The 26318-nt window shown below is 37.9% G+C and overlaps 1 protein-coding gene and 2 long non-coding RNA genes across 4 annotated transcripts in view; 1 reads left to right on the top strand and 2 right to left on the bottom strand.

Annotated features, from left to right (window-relative positions):
- Window positions 1-16594, bottom strand: part of LOC147909281 (uncharacterized) — a 140789-nt gene extending 124195 nt beyond the window's left edge. The window contains exons 1-2 of the long non-coding RNA XR_015545376.1: window positions 12109-16594; window positions 10759-10865 (exon numbers count right to left, since the gene is read on the bottom strand). This is a non-coding gene — a long non-coding RNA (uncharacterized LOC147909281). The remainder of the gene's footprint in view (window positions 1-10758; window positions 10866-12108) is intronic.
- LOC105153951 (irregular chiasm C-roughest protein) overlaps window positions 1-23879 on the top strand; it is a 127799-nt gene extending 103920 nt beyond the window's left edge. The window contains exons 4-13 of one of the 2 annotated variants that reach the window (XM_087407024.1): window positions 2093-2293; window positions 4002-4111; window positions 7660-7811; window positions 8296-8606; window positions 9603-9843; window positions 16616-16759; window positions 17115-17365; window positions 17851-18083; window positions 20106-20235; window positions 21755-23879. In XM_087407024.1, the coding sequence (XP_087263150.1) occupies window positions 2093-2293; window positions 4002-4111; window positions 7660-7811; window positions 8296-8606; window positions 9603-9843; window positions 16616-16759; window positions 17115-17365; window positions 17851-18083; window positions 20106-20235; window positions 21755-21853 (1872 nt within the window). In that variant the 3' untranslated portion in view covers window positions 21854-23879. Of the gene's footprint in view, window positions 1-2092; window positions 2294-4001; window positions 4112-7659; window positions 7812-8295; window positions 8607-9602; window positions 9844-16603; window positions 16760-17114; window positions 17366-17850; window positions 18084-20105; window positions 20236-21754 lie in introns of both variants that reach the window. The other variant, XM_011069116.2, reaches the window with a different exon arrangement.
- LOC147909280 (uncharacterized) lies at window positions 18462-21762 on the bottom strand. Its single transcript, XR_015545379.1, has 2 exons — window positions 20214-21762; window positions 18462-19270 (listed from the first exon to the last, which is right to left on the bottom strand). It is a non-coding gene; the product is annotated as an uncharacterized LOC147909280 (long non-coding RNA).
- Window positions 23880-26318: the final 2439 nt, after the last annotated feature.

Below are 26318 nucleotides of genomic sequence, written 5' to 3'. Positions count from 1 at the left end.
CGGGATTACGTCGTAATCATGATTTTGCGACAAATGATACTTTTTCGTGGAGCGCATATACTGTTACAGACATTAACACAACTTTTTAAATCCATTTCTATTTTTAAGTCTTTAAACGCTTCAGTTTTTTCGGAAATTACGGATTCTGCCTTTAAAAGCAACGCGTTTCATGAAAGTTAATTATATTATGAGTTTTATGAGGCTATATATTTTACGAGAAATTTTTAAGAGAAAGGATAAAAATGTCCGAATGCTCCGATTTTTCGCTCCTTTAGGCAAATGCACTTTGCACGGCAATTTCATTCGCACTCGTGACACAATAGTAAATGGTACTGCACCGCGAGACCGCAGAACTCCTAATTAGAGCGGACGAGATCGATTTCCTGCGGAGGCCACAGTTAGAAAAGCGACTAAACGAACCTGCTTTACAAGAAGGCGTCAACGGAAAGCATATTCGATTCAGCGCTGATTGCATGAAAGAAGGCAAGCTCGTAAATCGTAGAATCGTCGATTTCCGATATTTCTCACATTTAAAAAGATCTCCATACATATTTATGAAATCGTCTTGTATCACGCGCTATTATTCGATATACTATGATTTTACCATTATGCTATTGTGCGTAGAAAATTGACAATAGCATCGCATATTCAAACTTAAGAAAAATAGAACCAACTAATGTCGTAACATTTTTTATCTTGCAAAATATTACATACTCGCAAGTATTATTATAGATACTTGGAATATTTTTTCTGAGAAATAATAATGATGACTTTTTTTTAAGAATTTAAAGAATGTATAACTCAATGTATAATTATTTCTGACATTTTGTACCAGATATTTTAATTAAGTATCTTAATATATCCTCTTATTTTTATTATACCTAGATATAAAAGTGATGTAAGATTGCAAATATTAATATATTTGTATGAATTTAATTAATAAATATTACATTAGATTGCATGTTGCTGATTAATCAGCAAAAAAAAAACAGAATTATCGGAGTAATCGCGAAACGCTTTGAAAAACAAAATACCTGTATCCGATAGATATCTGTTGGCTCGCATGAAATTGCAATAATATGTTTATGCGGTAAAAATCGTGCGAAGAGTACATAAATCGTGAGATACAGGACAATACCGTAGATAATGGCGACACTCTATGGGAAATGGGAATACGATTATTCTAGTGATCCCTATAACACAGCGAACGCGGAAGGACGCTGCGGCACTTGCAGCCCGGAGATCTCATATCGATAACAAACAGCAGGAACTCTCGCATGAGGTGTCTAATTAGAGCCGATAAGCTTGATTTCCGCGACACGCACGCACATACGTGCGCAATTGTGTTTGAACAGGTCCGGCAGAACAATCATGTTACGGCATTATGCACGGAAATTCGTTTCGCAACTTCATTAATTGATCGTTGCAAATCGCATCCCTCTCAACAATTCCGAGGCTATCGGTTTTTATCCATGAACAACATCGTGAAAATTTTGAATACAGTTTGTGGAATTCACGAAAGCTGATATTGCTTAAATTTTCGAAATTTTCCAACTACTTTCATCGGAATACGTTAAAGAAAATTTATTATTCTAAATAAATTAATTAATAGAAATAATTTTACTTTCGATCAAAGCGATCAATTCTTTTAATGCTTAATAATACTAAATGCAAATATATTATTTCAGTTTCACAGACTACGCGCCAATAAAGTTTGCTGGACTCGAAACACACAGTCATACTTCAACTGAAGCTGAAGAAATTAATATCTCAAATTAAATTGATTTTCCATTTAATTTCCATTTAATCCGTTCCACATTTTAATTCATCCATAATATTCCAAATAATTATTTAAGATGTATCGTAATATATTACAATGAATAATATTGAAAACTTGCATTTTTATTGGAATGTTTCTCTAAAAGAGGACTGTAGCTTTTAAGTGTATATATATATATATAAAACCTTAAGTTTTTAAGTCCCACGGGCAACATTATGGTAATAAAAGCATAAGAATTCCGGTCACGGGTCAATTCCCTGACGCGGGTGTTTTCTCGAGCGATGCTATTTTTAACTGTAACGTTTCTTGCAGATCACGTGGATCGATGGACTGGGCAACGTGCTACGCCATGGCATCAAAACCACGAAGGAAGCGTACGATAACGGTCCGCTGATTACTGTAAAGTCCGTCCTGAGAGTGATGCCGCGAAAGGATCACGACAACACGACTTTCACGTGCCAAAGTCAAAATATGGCGGATCGTTCGCCGCAAAGCGCCAAACTTCGCGTCGAGGTACGTAGAAAATAATTGGGCCCCAGTCTTAGTGCGCACTATACGATTCCGATAAGAATTTGAACCAGTTCAAACACATAGGAAACACATAGGATATAATATCATGAAATAAGTCTGTGAACCGTGTCAGCAAGACGGCGAGAAATCGAAGAAAAATAAAAGAAAATGGGAAGCGGGGGAAGATAGAAATCTCGTTTAAAGGGAAATAAAATCACTGGCCTTTTACGCTCGCGCGTTCTTTTTACTCGCTGACCGGAGGAAGAAATTAACGCGAGTCGCGCAAAAGCAGGGCCCGGGACGAGGGTAGAGAAGAGGGTAACAAGGGTAACGAGGCGACGTATAATAATTAACGTCGTGTCTTGAGAAGCGGTTAGCGCGCGGTAATCGCCATCCGCTGGCGCAACTTTCGTGCTGCGAACGCGCGCGAGTACTTTGGCGCGTTCTCCGGCGAGTACTACTTCCGCTCTCTTTTCTTCGGAGACGTAGACTCCATTATCCGAAGTGGCAAAGGGAACAAATAGTTTCATGGAAAAGGGCAACGAAGCGAACTCGCAGAGATTTTTACCCGGGCAGAACATTCGAATTTGTGACGACGACGACGACGACGACGACGATGAGGACGAGAACGAGGACGAGAACGAGGATGGAGATGGCGCGATATTGCGAACACACCGACTGCCCGACCTGCAGAGAAAATTTTTACGAGTTATTACTTAACTCTTTTATACTGGCGCCAGATATATTACCCGCGCTTTTCACGACTCCTAATATATAAGTTCGACGTTAATATCGTGTCCTAATTGGAAGCAATTCTTACGCAAGTGAGTTCGAGCAAAGTCCTATTTCTTCGATGCGATTTCTTTTTTATCATCCACGCACGTGTCGACAAAAATGAAGAAAAATTTAAGTTTTGATATATAGAGAGAATATTTTATCTTTATTACATAATGACAAATTTTTCTTCTTGATTCAGAGTAGATTTCTACTAAAATATCTGTGTTATTAACTTCTTCTTTTAAATTATATAACGTTTTTATATCGAATAAATCCCAATATAATATTAATATCAAAAATAAATCTTTTAATATCTATTAAATTTAATATTTAAATATTAAAATCTTTAAATACTAAAATTCTGTTTAAACGTATTCGAAGTTTAATGCAGAATAAGCTGTATTACTAATGGCAATTTTTCAAGTTTATGCTCATAAAAGTATTAATCGTTAATATTTTCAGTAGAAGGAAATTTATATTATTTGAACAAAACAATCAGATATGGTCAAAGGAAGCATAGTGCATCGAGGAAACAAATGCAACGTAATGCAACAAATGCCTCGTTATTAATTTTTAAATTGTGCAAAAAAATTATAGCCTTAAAAAGGATAGAGTTTCAAATAACATGATAAATATACGGCCCTAAAAGGTTTCGGACAAAATTTGAACAGATAAAATTTCATTCAATTCTGAAAGTGTATCGAGCGTGAGTAATATACTACGGGATATATCTCCTATTTCCCTTGTGAAATATATAACGAACGCTTCGAAAATTTCAAACGTGCAGTAATGGATATGCATCATTATTATTCCGGACTACGCACGTAACACAGCTCGGTACGAAAGCGCGACGGTAACATTGAACGGTTCGATTTCTGCGTGATGGGAAAAGCTTAGAAAATGGAGAAAGGCAATTCACGCATTTTGTTTTCAGGTACGTTACGCACCAAAGGTGTCCCTCTCGAAGATCGATCGCATCGTCGAAGGTTCCGAGCTTAGGTTCAAGTGTTGCGCCGAGGCCAATCCACCTGATGTAGAATACAGGTGAGTAGAAAAAAACTGACAGATATCGACGATATTTCCATTAATATTGGAAGAGAGGAGATTTAAATATCCGATTCTTCATTAAAATATTATAGAACAATTAATGTAGTTATGTCAGCTTTCAGAGAGATCATAAAAACTGTATTTTATTCTAAAACGTACGGAGCTGATAAAAAGTGCGCACATAAAATTAATTATTATTTATTAAAAACAGAAGAATAAGACTTCTCTCCACGCGGATTAACGGTAATTTGAACTTTACTCTAAATCAGGTCGCCGAGTTATTCAATAAAGTCAATATAGTTGAGCACGAGTTTCAAAATAGTTACTTAACAGTTATTCTCTGTGTACCTATAATTAGCATACAGTAAGTGAAATATTGATGACAGGAGGAGACAGAAGATGACGAATAATGCACGATTAAATTTTTCTACATGTTAAAAATCATCGTGATCGGTCGATAAAATATATACCAAATGCTCCGTTTTAATTCTTGTCTGAAATATTTTTCCAAACTTTCGGGTGTTTGCTGGGAAAATATTTGTCAGAAAGTGGCTTCGATCGAAACTGAAACTTCCCTTTCTGCATGCACAAATAAAATATGACGTACATAGGCGATTCAACTCATATCAGCTTCCTTTCCTTAAAGCGATCGGTTCCCTTAAGCTGCTTAAAGTTTCCGAAATATCGATAGTTTCTCACGATATCGTGTCGCTACAGGTGAGCGACGCCGTCGGCGCAGCGAGCACGCGAGGGCGCGTAAGCAAAACGTGAGTCGCGTTGTTCGTACATTGGCTGCGAGCGACAAAGAGAAGGTGGATGATCGATATCCGTCTCTACAAAGAGGACAATGTCAAATTCAGGACGGTGTTGCGCGCGCACGTGTTAACGTGGAGCGCGTTTGCGGGTTTCGCCTAGCGGGCCCGCTTTGATTGCTTTTAAATTATTCGTTACGCAACATCCCGCCGGGGAAAAAAAAAAAAAAACTGCTCGCCCTGGATGACGCGCTGTATTAATTTACGAGATTATCGGATGGTCGCTCGAATTAAATCGGCTCGACGAAAATATCACCCCCCGAGAAAGCGCAGATTGCATATATAAAAAAAACATTACTGCAATTTGTAAAATCAAGTCCCTTTTTTTTTTTATATTTTTTAGACGAGGCTTTCGATCGTTTAACGTGAATTGTATTGACGTACAACGTACGCTGTATACGGTGCTCCACGCTCTTTTATATCGCTGCTGCGTTTCGCTGCGCAAGTTTAAATTAACTTCATATATAATCAAAGGTAGAAACAAAAGGATTTCGATTTACAACGATTTTTTGCGACTGAGATTTAAATTGCGGCTCTTTTTCCGTACATAAACTGAACGGAAAGCTTTTACACGGATACAAAAGCTCAAAATCGTTTTCTTTTCCTTTTTGTCACGACGGACTTTCTCCAGGCGTAGGTGATGTGTGTGTGTGTGTGTGTGTGTGTGTGTGTGTGTGTGTGTGTGTGTGTGTGTGTGTGTGTGTGTGTGTGCGTTAAAGCTCCGTGGAAAAAAAGAAACTTGATCCGCTTATGGGACTTCACGGACAGTAGGATAGACAGAGAAGCGAGTAAAGAGCAGCGAGAGAACCACATTGTATTGACGATAACGAACGTTAGTTACCAGTCGCTTTAACAGCTTTTATAGCTTCCGCAGCTTTTTTATAGCTTTCACAACGGTCGTCGTCGCGCCACTATTCGTAAAAAAAAGATCCGAATGCAAGTGAAAACTGAGGAAGCGACGAGACCGGCGACATGATTTTCCGTGTTCTCGCGCGGCGTTAAGTAACGAGATGACAAAAGTAACAAAATCTCCTATCGTATCAGTTTTTAAATGATCTCTCATTACAGCAGAGAAAGGATCGTATAATATTCAAGGAAATGTAGGAAACTCAGATAAGAGATAACTTAACTCGTTGGGTTAATTAATTTCGGATACTAATTAAATTTGCGTTATTTCATTTCCGTGATCACAATCGCTTTGATAAATTCTCGAGTTACAGAAAATAGAATGATACGAAAAATATATTCTTATCATCGTGTAGTTGAATTTCCTGCTCTACCCAAATTATTACATTTATGAAGAAAGCAATTAATATTAGAAAATTAGAAAATAAATCTTAAAATCGGAGCGCATAAACTCTTCGAGAAAGACTTATTTTTCCTATCTCGCGCTAGAAATGAGAAATAACCTCCTCTGATGACAAATACATATAACGTATTACAACTCGAGATAGAAAGGTATTGCTGGAATCATAAAACTTCTTTCAATCTCGCTGCGAAGTAAAATATCTTCCTAAAGTTAGATCGTGTCTTCCGCAAACACTATAGATGCGTGTACGCGAAAGAGTTGAACTTTGCCGGAAGATACGAGATGACCTACAGACATTTCAATATTTATCGAGTCGTTATGGCACGGTATTCGCGCGAATGTACGTTGCACAGCGCTTTTGCCGGCATCTTTGCGAGGTAAATTGTCTGTCGGACGGCTCTACGGCTCCGATAAAATCGATTGCAATGCGAGAGGTGAAGAGCGCGAGAAAGGAGGGGGTTAGCAGAGGGTGGCGAAGGGTGATGGGTCTCTCTTGCCTAGAGACACACGAGCTTGGTAAGTCGTCGTTCCGGTTCGATTCGGTTCTTCTCTCACTCACTCTTTCTTCTTCTCCCTGATTGTACGCGAAGGCCGTTTCGTCGCTGTGAAAAGCGCAGCCTGCCCTCTCCCGTTTATTACCATTCGAAACGACGACGCTGAGGCTCTTTTCCTCGATTGTGCGGCCAAACGATGCTCGAGATAAATCGCTCAGATCCTTCGTGAAGATGCCTCAGTTGGCAAAAGTCGAGTGGCAAGAATAGCTCGCGATAAAGAAACGTCATAAAGTACGTGTAAAATGTCAACCGAACCAAATTTACCGTGCTCGTTGATTAATTTAAAATCGACTTCTCTCTACATTGTAAATATTGAGAAATTAATCATTTTTCAATTATAAAAACGATCGAAAATGAAATTAAATTTGAGAGACAAATAAACGTTAAGATAATTTTTCATTTAATTTTTAATTAACTAGGACTTTTAGCTTGAGATCTAATTAACGAAATGTTTATCAAGTGTTAAGAGAAAAGTATTCAGTTAAAAAAAAAATCAAATTTAATTAAAAAATACGTGCACATCTTGCATAATTTAGAGATATCTCGCATATATAACGCGAGATCAGCGAAAAAACGGGTATGGCATTGAGTCGCAGAAGTAATCGTTTAAATGCATCGTGTTATTAAAAAGTCGTATTGATCCGGAGCGGGAGATGGCGACGCTAGAAAGTTATAGAACGATAGAAGAAGAAAACGTGATTTGTGTGTGTGTGTGTATGTGTATCTGTGAAAAACGCCTGATAATCCGTGAGTTTTTGATCCACGTCGACTTATTACACCCGTCAATGGTCAAATAATTATAGAGGATAAAGAGGAGAGATGCTATTTTAGTCCTCTTTAAATGACGTTTATTTCGCTTTTCTTTTCCAGGTGGTTTATCAACAAAAAAAAGGTGATCGGAGACTACACCACGGAGATGATTATTCACAATGCTACCCGTGAGTTGCACGACGCGACCGTAAAGTGCGAGGTTTCGAATGAAGTCGGTAAAAGCGAGGAGAGCCAAACCCTGGATATAAGATGTAAGCAAAAAGAAAACATTTCCGTAGGAAAAATAACAGTGGAGGTCAATAGTTTCTTAGAAACTATCATGTGTTTTAACATGGACTTTTTCTTCGATGCTTAAATTCCGCGATCACGCGAAGATTCCAACGTTCATTTTGTGTGAGAAAAAAAATGATAGTTTCAACGCAGTAGTCTGAAAATACTATCGCGCAAAGATATAAAATAGAGCGTTACGCGTTTTGTACGCGCACTGCTCGAGACCACGTTAAGAGAGAATTTCGTTTTACCGTAAAGCCGGTACACCTTATAGACGTGTTAAAGGAGTAATCGCGGTAACGATATAAAATATAGAGCCACGACGCGGAAACGCGCTCTCGAAATAAGCCACGCCGGAATAGACGCGCGGCAATAAGGAAGTAACATTTTTCCTCTCCCACCCCCCACGAGTTCATTTTCGTGCGAAAGCTGACCTGGAAGGGGGTTAAAATTGAATTTTCTCAGACGGCCCGCAGTTTCGGCACCCGCCGCTCTCCGTGGAAACACATTATGGCGCCACGGAGATCCTGCAGTGCGACGTAGACGGGAATCCAATGGCCGAGATCGAGTGGTACCACGAGGATTCGGACCGAATGGTCGCCAACAGTCCGAACATAAGCGTCGTTGTGAGCTCCGACACTGCCGGCCGTTACTACTGCAAGGCCCGTGTGCACGGCTTTCCGGAATTAACTGGCCATGCCAACATCTACATTCGCGCGCCGCCCAGCATAGTGTCGCAAAGGATCCAATATGTGCCTGACGAAGGAGTGGTCAAGGTACACATATACATTGATAGGACAATGTTCTTTGATCCGCTATCGGTCGGTTAAGTATCATGCTCAGTGCGACTATCATTCGCAAAGGTACGCAGGACCCAGCGCGTAATTTTCTTGAGTGCCGTTGTGCCGGACGTCCCGCGCATGTATATTATGAATTATTATTACATGGAAGTATCCCTCCTACTGGAAAGATCTTTTAAGTTGGGGACGGCAGTTATCAGGAAGCACTCAGTATAATTTACTCTGGATAATTTAGCTTCATCCGCGGCGTGAAAATACGCTTGAGAGTCTGCTAAGGCGATCAACGTACGGGGTGTTCCAAATAGTCTCGATAAACATTTTCACATCAAAACGAGGAGAAAAGTCCGTATCAACATCCGACCTGAAATGCATTTTTATAAGTACTTTTGTTGATACGATAGCTCAAGTAGAACAACAGATTACGATAACATCAAAATGATATCAATATGGATCGTGACTGATAAAAATGACTTTTAATAATCATTTTGAGATCACTTTGACGTCATCATGACTTGGTGTACTTGAGAAGTTATGATTAAGCAATATGCACAAAACCGACGTAATAATAAACACAAGATAAACATTTATCCAAAACTCATTTCAATTAAAATTATATCGATTTCAATCTTCGTTGAAAAAGGTGTAGACATTTGCGGACATATGTCGATACGAATTTTTGTCTCGTATTTCAACTGAGAATGAACTGGCATCCAAAGCTCGTCCAAGCGTTTCGCCAGCATTCTATATACGTATCTTCACGCTGACACAGGAGTTCACGATGATCGCGCGATGCCATTCCCACATTTTTCTCTCTGCTGATGCTTGAAACACTTTTAGAGGAGACCGAAGAGCGCGGGTCACCCCAGTTGACGAAGGTGAAAGACCGGGGTCGCCGATGAAGGGTGGAATGGGACTCGCGCTTAACCGCAATTTTTTTATTTCACCGGCGTTTTTCCCCGATTTGCTTCCCAGGTTAAGTGCACCGCGATATCCGTGCCAAAAGCGGAATCGGTGGTATGGAGCTTCGCCGGTCGCGAGCTCAATTTCACGTCGAACAATACGCCGTTCTACGTGCAAGAGGAATACGCGGCCGAGAGGGTAGTCAGCACTGTCACCCTACTGGATCCCATATCGACGTACTTTGGGGATTACAACTGCACGGTTACGAACAGCTTCGGCACGGATTCTGTCATCATCAAACTGACAGCACACAGTAAGTGTTTGATATCTGACAGATTACTCTCTTACTATCGCCTGATCGCATCTCATCTCTAGATAAGCTTTTGAACATCTTGCGAATTCAAACGTACATATTGTTGGATAATAGATTCATTTAGCAAAGGATTGCCAAAAATGGTAAAATGATTTTCCCTTCCTTAGTCTCCATAAAGTTTTAATTTTAATATTTTTGCTAAATACCGATATATATATATATATATAATTTTCTACGATACTATAATTCAATATTTTTTTGAAAGCTGATTAAATAATTTATCAATAATCACAAAGTGAATTTTTCTCTTTTTCTCTCTTTTTTATTAAATATTTAAATATTTGTTATGTAATTTTATACGATACTATAGTTCAATATTATTTAAAAAGCTAATTAAATTCAATATTTTATTAAGTATTTATGAAATAAACATCGTGTCTTCTTTTACAATTTGAAAATATCAATATTGAGTGAATCAAGGCCCGGTTGCACCAACGTTAATTTTAAGCAAGACTTAAAACTTTCTTTGTCTCTATCTCTTTTCGGTTTTAAAACGAGATAGAAAGTTTTAAATTTCGCTTAAAATCAAAGTAACGTTGGTGCAACTAGGTCTTAGTGATCATATTTTCCAGAATAAAATCTTTTACGCAATCGCATAAAATTTTGATTCAAATTCCAATTTTACTTAAAAGAAGATCTTTAATCTTTTTAATGTAAAATTAATTAAAAAATTAAATTTTGCTTCCTTACATCTTTACAATTTACTTAACAAGATTTCTTTTTTAACTGAAAAATAATGTATATACATCAAATGCTTCCTTTAAAGCATTTTTATTTTTAATATTAATATTTCGTCAAATGTGCAAAATGTATTAATAATATTTTCTGTGTTAAATTGAAGTTTTATATACTCACCATCACAGCGACGATCTCGGTCTTCTTTGAATAAAACTGGCGACGATCTCTTGATGTGTTTTTCGATACACTTCAATCCGAGATTAATTAAAACATCGATGTTGTATCTAAAATTAGAAAATATTTAATTCTTTTAATCTAAAATTAACTAAGAAATTAAATTTTGCTACTCTCTTCATCTTAATCTACATATTCTATTTAGTAAAATCCTTTTTAATTTATAATTAAAATTATTTATGTACATCTGTGTTTTTCTTCTAAAGTAATTTTATTTTTAGTTTAGGTGTATCACCAAATGCATTAAATATATCAATTATTTGAATTAAATTTAAATCTTCGTATACTCATGATCACAGTGACAATCTCAGTTTCGATTGATGCTTTTCTAATGATTAATTGAAACATTGATTTTTCCTAAAATTAGAAAACTATTTTTTGAAATCTGAAATTAAATTAATTTAAAACTTAAATTTTTCTTTTTGTATCCTCACACAATTCTGTTTGATAAAATTTTATTTATTTAAAACTGAAGAAATTTTATTATATACATTAATATTCTTCCTCTAAAGTAATTTTATTTTTAGTCAATGCAAGACCAAATGCGCTAAATGTATTTATTACACAAGCACACAAAACAAAATTTGATGTTTGATCCAGAGATTAGATCATGATATTCTTGTATGTATTTCATTGAAATCTAATCCGATGTTCAAACTGGTCCATTACGTCACATTTTTTTATCGATGAAAAATAGCTCGATTTTCCAGTATTTTTCGAGCCATTTATGGCCTAGTTTTTAATATGCAAGCTGAGATTAAAGAGAGAAAGTAAGTCAACGATAATAAGTTTATAAAGTTAATATGGCAAGTTAAAAATACCAAAAAATCGAGCTATTTCTGTTGATTAAAAAATGAAGCAATTTGGACGTTACTTCAATTTCAAATCAAAATTCAAAATACATACGATACCACGATCTAATTTCCAGATGAAAAAATTTATGTGTGTTTGTGTCATCTGAATTAAATTTAAATTCTATCGTCTATTTTCTATAGCTGGACATTTTTAGAACGCAAAATGAAATAGATACATTTACGTTTGATGTCTGATGAAAGCGACAAAAAAAATTCTAGTGCAGGAATGAAAAATAGGAGAGAGTTGTATATCTTAAAACGAGATGAAAGTTATATTGATGAATATTAGTAAATTTCCATTGGTGTGTATGTGTCAATATTTAGACAATTTCCATTGGTCAATATTTAATAAATTTCATTTTTAACGCTCATTAATGCTCGCTTTTATAAATCATCTCATTGCAAGATACACAAATCTCTTCATCTTTTATATACTCACAATCACTGCGGCTTCTCTCGATCGAAACTGATGACGATCTCTCGATGTATTCCGAAATTACACTCACGGATATAATAATATACTTATGGATTCTCCCGTTATCGATCGCTAAATTAAATTATTAATGATATATGACTGATTTATCACCCGATATAACGAAACGGCGCTTCCGGACTTGTTTTCAATTTTCGATCGAATGTTTTCGCGCGACGCGAAATTCCGAGAAGTGGCAACACCACCGATTCCGGGAAGACGCGCGACGCGAGCAAACATGGCGAGCACGATGCCGGCCGTTATCCAAATATTCTAGACGAGCGCGGAATCGTCCGTCTCCATTGATCCACGGTGGAGGTTTCTCGACGTTTCCTTCGATGCTTTTCGATGTTCCGGGAAACGGAGAAATGACACTCGCAACGCAGATGAACGAAATATGGGAAACGGATGGATTTTGTCGACGAATCCTGCCCGCGTCGCGTCGCGTCGCGTTGCGTCGCAACACGTACTGACCGGCCGTTGAGTGAAATTCAGTTACGTGACCGCAGCTAACTTCACGCGTTCCGTAAAAATTCCAGACGGACTGCCGATTTCGAGTCCCGAGTGGCGTGTTAATCACGATCGCACTGGTCAATTAACACACGATTGCTCGTCACTAGATTCAGTATCACCGACACTCGCTGTACGCAGAATTTATTGGAGCTTATCCGGTAAAAAGGCGTGAGAAACCGCAGCAATTGCGATCCGCCATGTCCCGAAGAACGCGCGACACGTAATGCCGTTACTAGGCGGTTAAAAAAATTTAGTAACGCGACTAACTTCGCGCGCTTCGGAAAATTTTCCGATGAGACGGCCGCCGATTTCGAGGCTCGAGAGACATTAATCGCGATCGTACGAGTTAACCCAGTTAACAGTATTAACACATCGTGACAATCATCTGTTTTGAATTCACTATTCTAGACACTTGGTTACACACAGGGTTTATCCAAGACGAGTAAAAAGACGTGAGGATACGCGACGATTGCGATCCGACATGCTTCACTGAGGAGCGCGCGACACGTAATGCCGTACTAGGCGGTTAAAAAAATTTGGTAACGCGACTCGCGGCTAACTTCGCGCGCTCTGGAAAATTTTCCGATGAGACGACCGCCAATGTCGAGGCTCGAGAAACATTAATCTGATTAATCGCGATCATGCAAGCCAGTTAATACATCGTGACGATCACCCGTATCGAATTACCCGTATCCCCAACACTCGTTTATATGTACGTAGGATTTAATGGGATTGGAATAAAAAGACGCGAAGATACGCGACGATTGCGATCCGACATGCACCGACATTCACTGCGAAGCGCGCGACACGTACTGCCGTAGGTGATTAGGAAAATTTGATCACATGACCGCGGCTAACTTCGTATAAAATTTTCTAACTGATCGAGCGCAAAGTGACGGGCGCCGATCGCAAGACATGTTAATCGCAATTACATGGGCCGAATAATAGATGATTTTTATATCGCTCGACTCGACATTCCCGATACTCATTTCGCTGAATTCACCTTCACTCAGGAATGGATAAAAAGACGAGAGGATCGCAAAACGCCGGCGATTGCAATTCGACATGCACTCGGGAGGCGCGCGTACCATCTACCGGCCGGTGATTAGCAAAATTCGACACGTCATCATGGCTAATTTCATGCGGTGTTTTGCTAAAATGCCGAAAGGATATTAACACTGCCGGGACGGCGTAAAACTGTCCTTTACATGGGCACAACACGTTGTATTTTCTCTTTTAAAGCGCATTCATCAGAGAGCAAAGACACTTAGACAGAAAGCATTAACTGTTATTGGCGTATTTTTAACATGTCCTCTATTCTGACTTTCCTGAAAGGTTATGTATAGCTTGCAAAGTGAAAATTATAAATTATAAATTTTTTACAAATTTTTATCTTACATATATTAATCGTCGACTAACAGGTCTTTTTAGAAAAAGACAAAAGCAGACTACTCGCCGTTTTGCAGGCTAGACTTTTTTGCAAAAGGGCTAATTTCGCAAAAAGACTGTGACATTAATATTTTTAACCCTTCGCCAGCAACTGTGGTCTTTAAGGACATCATCAATATTTTGATTATAAATTTTGGTAAATTTCTTGATAGATAAATTTAAATCTGTAAAATAAGTAAAATACAATCTGATTTCAGATAGTAAAAGTTTCTTGGTAAATCTTTGTATATCAGAATTTTTTTAGATTTTTATATAATTTGGAATAATAGAAAATTTACTTTAAATAGGAATCTTCGAAAAATGCAATGAATTTAATTATTCCAAATTATATAAAAATCTAAAAGAATTCTGATATGTGTCAAAGTTTTAACAAGGAATATTTACTATCGGATTTCCCGAAGACTTCTATTGCTGACGGAAGGAAATAAAATTCATATTATCGACGGGGTTAAAATGACTCAAATAAAATTAAATTAAAAGATCGAATCAGGCGAGCTTATAATATTCAATCAAATATCGAGCTTATAATATTTAATCAAAATATCAAAATATTCAATAAAAATGAGATTATTCCATTAAGATTAAACCCGCTAAACTAATAATAACATTATATCAATATTATAATTCCCTACTCAATAATATGTTATGGACAACACGTGTTATATTATGTTATATGTATAATGTTGAGTGGGAAATTATAATATTATTTATAACAATATTGTTAGTTTGTATTTAGCGGGAATTATTTTCTTCTCTAATCGCGGTAACAATAATGGGTGTGTATTTCTAGGACAAGAAATAATGGCATTGATCGAAACGCTACGTTTCGTTATAAGACCATCTCGTAATGAAAGAGTACCGCGTCGTTAACATGTAATTTTAGACATATATACTTGAAGGACGAATGTGTAATTCACGCCCGTATTGTCTCTCACCAAGTAATCGTTAAAACAAAAGAAGGATATATTAAAGGTGTTGTTACAAACGAGAAAGTTCTAATTTTACAATTGCGATATTAACGATTATGAGAAGCCATGTTTGCTCTTGAGAAGCAAACAATATGAACTATAATAATTGTAACTCGACGCGAATATATTATATGCTCATATGTGTACATAAGGTATACACATTTGTTTTATAGTAGCCATTCGTAAATAGCCATTTCTAAATGTGAAAGAAAAGTTTCTCTCAAAAACTTTCTCGCGTAAGAGAACAAAATATCTTTTATTTTAATAATTTCAATATTTTTGTTGAGAAAGAGTCTTTAAATATTTTTAGTAACTCATATAATCTAAATTTTTTATAATAATATAGATATATTGTATAAAAAATTTATTAAAAAGTTACGTAGTTTTATCGTTTTGATATCATAATATAGATCTATTATGGTAACTTATTACGGTAATTACGACAATATTAGAAATTTATATAGTTTTATTATTCTAACGTTATAAGCGTTTCATTGTTGATGTAATGGAAACTACGTAATTTTTCTCTTTGATTATACATCAAATTCATGGAAACAGATGTAGGTCTAATGGACATAGACAGTGTGTTATAAATCGGTTCGCTTTTTCCAAGAAGATCGAAACTGTGTAAAGTAGTTTAAGAACGATTAGGGAGTTGAAATATTGCCAGAGTCTCTTACCGCACGTATTCACCGAGATAACACCGATGATATACGTAGATATTTTGCGTACATTTAAATAAAAGCAAGGAAATAAGATACCTATCTAAATATCTGGTTGAATATATATCATCGTGTTTATTCAAAACATTTTTAACCACTGTTTACTCAAGAAAATGATGTGTATTTCCACTTTTCGGAATTGACATTGTTTCACAATATAGCTCCTCATAATCTGTAAGCTTTTTGAGCAGAAGTCAACGGGATATCTTTTTATATTATAATTTCAATTCTTTTGTACCGAGACTTTTACGATGTTCCGGAAAAATCACAATTTGTAAAAGTAATATGTCCGTGACGGAAAGCTTCATTACCATTCAATGCTTCTAAAAGATCAGAGAGATTCTGGATCAGCTCATTTGCGCTCATAGCTTTTCAGTTAATGATTTGCAAACTACTTTAACCGCTACTCACGATCAAATAATTACCTTCGACAAATGACTCACTATTAATGTCTATCAAACGTTATAATCTCTTTTCGAATCGCTACGTAATTGCTATTACATTCCGCGACTTAATTCTAAGAAAGGGAAACATAGGAGTGTAAAAACTTCCATAAAAAGTGGCACAGTTGATAAACTATCATGACTATCGAATTTATTACAACGGTAAATAGCTTACGCTTAATCTACGCGAAAGTATAGCAAAAAAGATACACGTTGAAGATTTATATATTACTGTTATTCAAGCGAAAGGTCTGGAATTCGATGTTATTGACTTGTGCCACTTTTCAAGCGGCGATGCGTATATTAATTAACGCGCCTCGCTCTTCTTCATATGGTAAACGAGATTTTAACCAGACATGACGCTTAGCGTTGATTCCAGTCGATTGGCAACTGATCTTGATCATCGCCGGGCTGGTTGTCTGCGTGATCCTAATTGGCATAATAGTCATACTCATTCTACAATGTCGCGATCGTATTAAGCAGCCACGACCGCGTACGGCGCAGAATCAAGAGACTGATTTGCGTAAGTAATTGTGACGTTAATACAGATACATACAAAATATTGTATCTACAGAATGTTACAAAAAAAACTGAGTGGTTAATCCCTTTAGATCTGATTTTAACGAAACCAAGTTAAAAAATCTTTTTTATTCAATTCAAATGTATTTTAATAAGTAGTAAACAATTGATTTGTCAAAATTTTGATTGTGTTGATAGAATTAAATAATTTCAACGGATAATATCTTCAAATTTGATGATTATATTACAATTTATTCTGATTCTGAAGGGGTTAAAGTAACAAATGTTATACCAATTTAATTATTAAATTTTTCAAGATATTTGTTCAACCTCGTTGCCTCTTTCCCTGATTCATGTAGAGGAAACGGATTCTAATGCCGATCGATACAGAGAAAGCGATAGGAGCAGCAACCTCTCGGATGTCAAAGCGGACATCAGAGCGGGATCCAGTGTCAGCAACGCGGAAAGTGTCACAGCCCTTGACAGTGAAGGCGAAGGAAGTACTAGAGGAGTAAACGCTTTGGCGCTTGCTGGACCAGTGCCGAATCCATTATCCGGTTATCGTTACAGCGCTGATTATACTGAGCCTTCCTTCCCGCCGAAGAATAACGTAAGTCGATTTAAAATACTTACTCTTGAGATACTTTAACGAACGATTGTGAGATCTCCTAAATAAATTTGAAGAAAAAGATTCAATTATTTAAGAACAGATTTTGGAAAGAAATTTTTAAAAAAATATTTATAGAGAGATATTTCTCTCTTACGGAAGTAACAGTTTTGTTAAAGTATTAAAAAATTTAGTTAGATATAGATTTGAAAATAATTTTGTTGAACCATCAAAATAATTATGTAGAACGCTTAAACATTTAAGTGTTACATAATTATTTTAATGGTCCAAAGAAATTATTTTCAGATCTGTATCTAGCTAAATTTTTTGTTACATCAGCAAAATCGTTCTTTTCGTGTAATAGATTTCCAAGGGACATCCTAAAAATGTTCCCGAAATATCTCTCGGATAAAGTGTGCTGTATGAATTGTTATTTATGTCTTATTTATTCAATATTAAAAAGTGAGACGTGGCATCTGTTTCTGTAGGATGGCAGTAACAACAACGGTTACGTGCCATACGTTGACTATACTCGCGATTATATGCCACCAACGACACAGAGCATGGGCGCTTCGCGAGAGTCCTTGAGCAGGATATCCACGAGTGGTATCTTATCATCGAAAAAAATCGGACTCAGCTCGGCCAACCTGGGTAGCTCGACTCCACAGACAACGCCGATCGATCCGCGATTTTCTGCGACATATGGCAATCCCTATCTCAGGTAAGACAGATCTCTCTGTCGCTTGTTCACACCGAAAAAGAGTTTATTAAATTTTAATAAGTATTTGTTTTATACCACTAACTAAATATTTACTAAATATACATTTCTTTGGTACAAGAACCATTAATTTGATTTAAATACAGTTTTTTTATTAAATAAATATTTTATATACTGTAAATAAATATTTCATTAGTACTATATATTAAAACAAATATTTATATTAAAATTTAGTAAATTTTTTTCAGTGCAAACACAGGCCAGAAAGAAATCAAAAATTTATTACTTTATTATTAATCGATACTAAAAACTCTTCCTAAGTTTTCTAAAAAATGATCGCCTCTTAGATGTGTGAGACAATATATAATACAAGAAGAGCGATAGTCTCAGTGTACCTTTATTGTAATATAATTCCTTTCATGTAAGCCAAGGAAATAACCTTCGTTCACGCTCGATCAAAGTTCCAAAATTTCTGAGAGTGTCGACATAGCCTCGGAGCTCGTGCCGATGCCTCGGACTAATTATAATTGGCTCGTGTCATTGATCGGCTGTGGATACCTTAGGTGGCATCACGTTCCGTTTACGTATACGTCGTGCGACGCTTGTCATCCTCGTGTGCGGGAATCTCACGTTGTACGTGCCAGGAATGCGTTCGTCGCGAACGGCTAAATTAGATATGAGAGCGAGGCACGGCAGTGCCTCGTACGAGCTTCGGGAAATGCTTGCTCTATCTTAAAAAACGGAAATACGATGATTAAAGAATCAACCAAGATGCGATGGAGAATTCCTCAGAAAAACAGAACGTAAATTATATTCAAGGTTTCGCGTAAATTTCGTTTGCGACTGCACATTGCGTTCTGTTTTTCTCAGAATGAACTTTTAAAATTCTTGTTTCGCATCGCGTTCAGCGGTCCTTCTTTCAAAATTTTATACTCCTCCCACAGAAGATGACCTCGAAGAAAGATCGAAGTGTCTCACTATTGTGTCTGTATACCAAGTCCACGCTTCGCCACCTGCATCTGGCTCATACGTGCCTTTTCTTACCACTATTTATCTTCCTCTACCAAAGATGCAAACAGCAACAACCTCACGTGTTTTGTTTCAATTCAGACCCAGAATCCAAGACTCCTTTCGAGTCGGACTGGAGTACAAGACGAGACGAGACGGTTTCCTCGGTTCGACAACCCAAACTAGAAGTGAATTCGTTACGGTTTTAGTTCAGATATTCACGGTTATAATGTAGTAGAATAAAAGCCGACAAAGCCACGTGTCAACACGTGGAAGTCTCCTAAAATCATCCCTTTTCGAAATTTTTTCAGGAGAAGTATTTCAAAGAAACGCAATCATAAACATGACTGACGGAAGAGATATACTTCCTTGAAATTTAATTTTAGTTACTTTTGCAATTATCTTTATTCCTGTTTAGAGAGATTTAGGGAAGAGGCACGACTTTTCCTGGCCCTTCTCATCTACGTACATAATTATGAGTATCATTCGTAGCGAGATAAAATAAATATTATTGAACGCAACAGTTAGAATTTAAAATATCCCTTTGCAAACAAACTTTGCTTATTACTTAAATTTGTAAAGTGTCAAATATAAAGTGTCAATTATTAATCATTAATCAAGTGATACGATGAATATACATATATTCTCTAAATTTTTTAAAGTGAAATCTCACTTTAAGGAGTAAAAACTGAGCGAAAAATGAAAAAGAGAGACTCAAGTTTCAATTTTTAAGAGTGAGAATTTACTCTACAAAATGAGATTCATTCTAAAAGTTTCAGAGTGTACGTGAGAATATATTTGACGATGCATTGGGTGCTTATGTAGCGAAAACGTTGATGTACTCGTGACGCCTGGCAAGAAACGAAACCGCGACGAATTCGCTGGGAGTCAGATTCAGTTACTGTTTGCATACTTGTTTCTCGCTCTCTTCTCTTTCCGCGATTTAAATTCCAACGCCGGGAAAAAGCCCGATTTCCCGTCACTAACGCTATATTTCTTTCTTGCAAACGAATACAGAATGTCAGCGGCCGAGCAGCTACGACACGCGCCGCACACAGCCGTGCCGGGAGTCACGCCGGCACCACCACCGTACACGCAGGCAATGAGAATGAATAGCTTGAATACCTTGAACGGCGCTGGCCCTCAGGTTGGTACAATAGTGAAATGTATGTCAAATTCCTAAACGTAGTTACGCCGACACCGGAGTGCCGCGGCGCTTCATGCAACTTGGGGTAGATCGGGAGCAAACTGTCAATATTGCAAAGCCATTGCAACTGCGCGCGCGCTACTTTCATTTTGCAACGTTAATCCTTTCCCGTACGGCCCCATTCCAATTCCCCGACGCACGTAAATTTCTGCCTGGTAAATTGTTTTTGCCTGCTCTCTGCATCGCATACCATCGCGTAAGACGCGATGCGCAAAAAGAGCTTCACTCTTTTTGAAAAAAAAAAAGGAGAAGAAATTGAAAATCTAATAATCAGGTAAGTTGTATTTCGAGATACGGTTCGGGTTGGCTGGTTCATTCACGGTCTGGATTTAATTTTAGAGAATGTAAGCTCGGTATTAAAGGATGCATATAAATATATGGATTTCGGTAATTACACAGATGCGCATGGATTGCGATAGAATTAAATTGATTTATTTCTTGTCGTTTGGAATTATTTTATTTTTATATTTAATTATTTATTTTTTTCTTTGCCAACTGACAAAATTCGCAATATTGATTTATTACGCTTGACTTACATTCCGACTTAACCAGGCATGCTAATTAATATACATGTGTACATTTCGGGGCAAACGAATGGAGTAAAAAAAATTGATAATCTAGCGTACGGGCAATTGAGTGAAATAATAGCGTAAGCCAGTAATAATGTCACACGTTTGAAAAAGTGTAATACTTAGTTGCTATGGCGAAAATGTAAAATTTTCAATTTTTTCCTTTAGAATCGTAGAAAATGTATAATAACGTGGCTGAAATTCGTATTACACAGTTTCACAAATCCTTTTATTTCCCGAAATGAGAAAAAATATAGCTTTTACCACTTTTCCGCTCACATATTACTCGCTGGATGTTTTCATACTGTATAATTCAATCTTTGCACTATTTGAGGCTTTATAGTTTAATGGATATAGATGGAAACACACACACATTAGCTGGAATATCTGTTTTATGTTTCTATGGAGTTCGTGTAATTAAATATGTATGTCGCGTATCATAAAAATATATGAATGGTACTTCAACTTTTATAGATGTACAAAATAATGACATTTTCAAAAAAAGAAAAAAAAATTTTATTTCTATTTATTTATATGTAATTCTCGCCTACAAATTAACATAATGTTTGTAGAAAATCAGAATTTATAGATCAGAATCTGTGATTAATCTCTTCTTTATTCAATGAACATGACAAGCGATTAATTTCAACAAAGCTCGTTCTGTATGGGGACATATATCTATATGTAAATACATATCTTAACTTAACAAATATCGTTCTCGGTGCAAGGGAGATTTAAGATTAAATATTTAAAGAAACTGTGTATCTTTTTAAATGTAACGGAGAAAACATATCACGATTAGAAGCAAAGTAGTATCTGTAGGATTTAAGAACCGAGATTAAATGCGATAAAACGTGACTCAGGATATCGCATTCCTTTTTGTTTTCCAGGCTCCATTGTCAGCGCATTATATTACCGGCGGTCCAAACGGGGCCATGGCGACGGTGAAGCGCACATCCGCGGTGGGCACGTTAGCGACGCACGTATGAGGCCAGGGGATCTATCCGAATTAGAACCGTCGATACTCGGGCCTAACTGAAACCACCTTCGAACTCGGCCGTGCCCTCGAATTCGAGACGTCCCGCTACTTGCTCGGTCCGCGCCCGGCGACGTTGAGATCGACGACGCGCGACGCACGACGTCTCGTTGATGCATCGGAACGGAGTCAATGTCGTTACAACCAGACCCGTCACGCTCACGACACGGAACGTTACAGAGCGGAATACGAGCGACTTGTAGAACGAAGGTCGCAGGGCAGCTGGGGCAGCAGAGGTCACGCCGGGGTCACGGATCGAGCACAACGAATGGCCGAGAATGGCGAGGCGCTCAAACATATAGAACTGGTGCTTCGGCAGTTGCAAAGGGCCAGCAGAGATCATCAACAACTTGTGCGGCAACGTCATTCGGACGTACAGTACGAGATCGGTAAGCGAATCAACGAGAGAATCTGGCATCATCGTTATCATCATCATCGTTATCGAGATGGACGCGAGAGTTCGATCGACCCATCTAGAACTTGGTCCAGGTCCTCGAGCAGCCCGTGGGAATCAGATTTAACTTTAAGGAAAACGCAACCGAACGTTACAACGAGATTGCTGACAAAGAGACGAGATTACGGAGGAACGGCGCAAAGCACGATCAATATTCTGAAGCCAGTTTCCGGACACGTTCGGGATGGAACTGCGGGCACTTGTCAAGAAATGAAATACATTCCCGAAAATGTCGGCTGGATGGATGCGCGGGAAACGTTCGATGCGTGGAGTCTGCCTGGAGCTTCATCGAGCAACGACCGAAGGACATCCTCCACCGTCGTTTAACGCGGACAGGATCGGCTTTGTGCCGAGATTCGTCAATCTCAGCAAGAGGGTTGCGAAGGAACGTAGGACACTCGAGAGAATCGAGATGAACCGGAGACTCTCTCGAGAAGGAGGGAAGGTGTTGACGTGAGAACGTCATGAAAGCGACTCGTTCGTGTTAATGATACGCTTACGATAGGAACTGCACTTCAATCGAAATCAAACTATCTCGCTGCGCGATGGTAAACGACGCAACGCATGCTGAAGAGACGGCCGGTGCGAAAGGGACGCCGATATCGAAGGGAACTCTCCTTTTGGGTCAATAAGATTAGATTTAGGACGACGAAGAGCACCGTGAGTAGTGCTCGGAGGATGTTCGTGAGTACGAGAAGAGAGAGGAGGGAGGGACGATGTTGGTTGGGTTCGTGGATCGAAGGTACTCTCTTCGGTCGGTGGCGAAAACAGACCACTCGGTATCGACAATCTTCTATTGACGTACTTTAGATCTTCTATATAATAAGCGTTTAATAAGACTCGCTCGAGCGGAAAAGCGATGAGAGACGGAAGGTCCGAACGAATCACGTCGCGAATTGTTGCTATCGCGGTGGTAGCCGAATACCGGGAAACACGTCGCCCGTAACCGACGACACGGTTATTTTCACGAAACCTCGAGGTTTCTCTCCTCGAGGTTGAAAGCTTTATCGTAGAAGCCGCTTTCCCGGTGATTCGTAAGCCGGAGCTGGGTTCACGCTTGACATTTACAGTGCGCCAATTCTATCTGACATTGCCCTTATTAGCGAGACTGCAACAACGGGAGTAGTTATTACTTTTTCGTAGCTACCATTTTACGTCTGAACCTCTCTCGACGATATCAATTAATATTCATAACGATGCACTTCTCACACTTTTTAAGTACACTTTTCTAAATTTTTTAATATATTTCACGAAATTTAAATATAAAAATATGATACAATAAAATATAATAACCTCGGAGATTTTTTTTCGATCGGAACTACAAACTTTACTTTTTTGCCTCTGTGTACTAATAGCTTCTTCAATAAAATACTCGAGATATTCGCGTTATACACGTTGTAGTAAAGTTAAATTCGAATGTCAAGCGCCAACCTACCGTAAAACGGAGAACATCTCGGCTGCCACTCCGATGTTCACTGTATCGCGCTGCCTTTTTGTATTTGTAGGAAAAAAAAAATAAATGAAAGATTAGCTTATAAGAGATGTGCTCGTGCAACATCCGCGGACTTAAGGGCGCACGTTAAGGATTAACGACGACGCCGCGGCGGCCACGTGGCTTTCGTAGCGATGATAGATCGCGACAAGTTCTCGTGGCTTCGCGTTTCTTCCGGCCTCAAGTTCCACGTGCGACGGACAGGTAATTAGTATGCGCGAGTACGCGCGAAGGAAAATTGGCACCGCGTGTTTTGCGGCTGCTCGCATTTGTAAGATAGATAGCGAAAAATCATTAGGTATACATATATAAATATATTATACACCTGTTGTCAATATGAGCATAGGGCCTATATATAGTTTGATGGCACTACGTGAAAGCGAATTCTATTTGAAATAAGCTCGTTCGCGCGGGATGGGACGGCTTTATGTAAATAATTATTGATAAATAATTATTATATACGTATGGGGAACGTAACGGGAAATACGAAACGACGCGATGTCCTTCGCGGTTTCGTCGCGCATTTTTTTTCCAAAAAGAAGATGACGAAGGCGCGCGATTAGATCCGCGCTCAACTTTACTCTCTCGTAACGCATTACGTTTTCATCTTTTCCATAGCCATTTGTCCTTTTCACTGCGACGCGCCGAGGTTCGTCACCGAGGATCGGAAGACGCAGAGAGAGAGAGAGAGAGAGAGGGAAAGAGATTCGGGGATGACTCAATAAATTCATTTCTTATTTTTTTCTAAAAATTCCAATATCATTTTTAACTAATTCTTTCATATATAGTGACCCAAAATTCGCAACTTAAAATATTACAACGAAAAAGTTTTAAAAATTAGGTGAAAAAGTCATTTGTAAATTATTTTGAGAAATAGTTTCTGAGATATAAGAATTTCAATGTGGCCAATTATAGAGTACATTTAAATGATCATTTGTTAGTATTAGTGAACACGAATTCCTGCTCACTAATACTATCGCACATTAATGCACATTTGATTACCTAAATGTAACTGGCCATTTAAGTCCTTGTGTACCTAAAAATTATCGTTTAAAATAAAATTAACTTTTTTACTCAATTTTTTGAGAACTTTTCTGTGGTATTTTGAGTCACGAATTTTAGAACATTCTGTATATTCCTTTTTTTTCAAAATGAGATAACACGTACGATTTAAAAAGTATGTTGCCAGTAAGATTGACAAGTGAATTTAATTTTCAGATTAAATTTTTCATTGATATTTCTAAGTACTCCTTAAAATCGCTCTAAAAAATAGTGGCTCGGAAAAATTTACAAAGAGCGCGACTTATCAAATCACGTCTCCTGATCTTAAATCCACCGATACTCGGGAACGGTCAATAGCGCGAGCGATCCTCGATTTATTATAGTGCGACCGAGAAAAACGTATCCTGAAAAATATTACATCGTGATGTATAGAACGGACATAAAGGATACCATTCATAATGATAACGAAACAGGGTAGCCTATCAATTATTAAGACAATTTCAAAAATCGAAGGCTGCACACTACAGACCGGGCCGTACGCGCGTAGTCCTGCACCGTCAGGATAACGATTAAATCCGCGCGAGAGGAATCCTCGAGACGATTCGTATTACCGTCGAGAGGGAAGGGGTTGAAATTATTATTAAACGATACCGATCGTCGCACGTTGAGGAGCTAATATTCCGACGATCGCGAATGCGAATTCGCATTCGCGTCGTCGAGGAGATACCTTTATATCGTAACGTCTGTAACATAACACTTCTGTACATATCTGGAATTATTGCTCACCGTATCTCGTAAGATTTAGTTAGTTTTGTAACTGTGAACCACTATGTGCATACATACTTCACTTTATGAGAGGCGCCTCGTGACGAATGTTTCGCCCTCAAGGGACAGAGTTCCCGTTCATTCGGAAGGACATCAGCCGCGTTTTTCTCTGGTGAAAGGGCTTTGCAGATTGGACGAAAAATTACACGGCTTATCTCCTAATAATGACGGTGACTTTTTCCTCTCGAAACAAAAAACGCGTCGCCGAAGTCATGACCTAAGCAAGGCTTTAACAAAGGCTTTAATTTAATATTAACCGAATGTATTAACATCCTTCTTAACTGTCGTTCACGTGGAAACACAGCAACCATCAGACCTTTACCACTTATTATTAAATTATTAATTGAAATTACCCTCTTTCTCGTTATATCGGATTAACGCGTTGTTCTTTTTTTTTTACCTCCTACATGCCGACTACAACACAAACTTTCAACTTACTGAGAACAAGTAGAAAAAAAACGCGATATTTTAATTAAGACTTTCGTCGAGGACGATGTACGGTGAAAATTTGTTAGCTTCGCGTCAATGACAGTTAATTGTGATTTCGTCGACGCGTTGTTAAATCATCGATGCAGGCCGTTGACAGGGATTATCGCGAATCATCCATCCGAGGTTTCGCTTCTCGTGCATCATTCGATCATTCTG

The sequence above is a fragment of the Acromyrmex echinatior genome, chromosome 6 (assembly GCF_024713525.1).
Source record: "Acromyrmex echinatior isolate Ae372 chromosome 6, ASM2471352v2, whole genome shotgun sequence".
In the NCBI taxonomy this organism is placed as follows: Eukaryota; Metazoa; Arthropoda; class Insecta; order Hymenoptera; family Formicidae; genus Acromyrmex; species Acromyrmex echinatior.
Note: the sequence above shows the minus strand (reverse complement) of the source record. Positions and strands in the feature narration are given on the sequence as shown.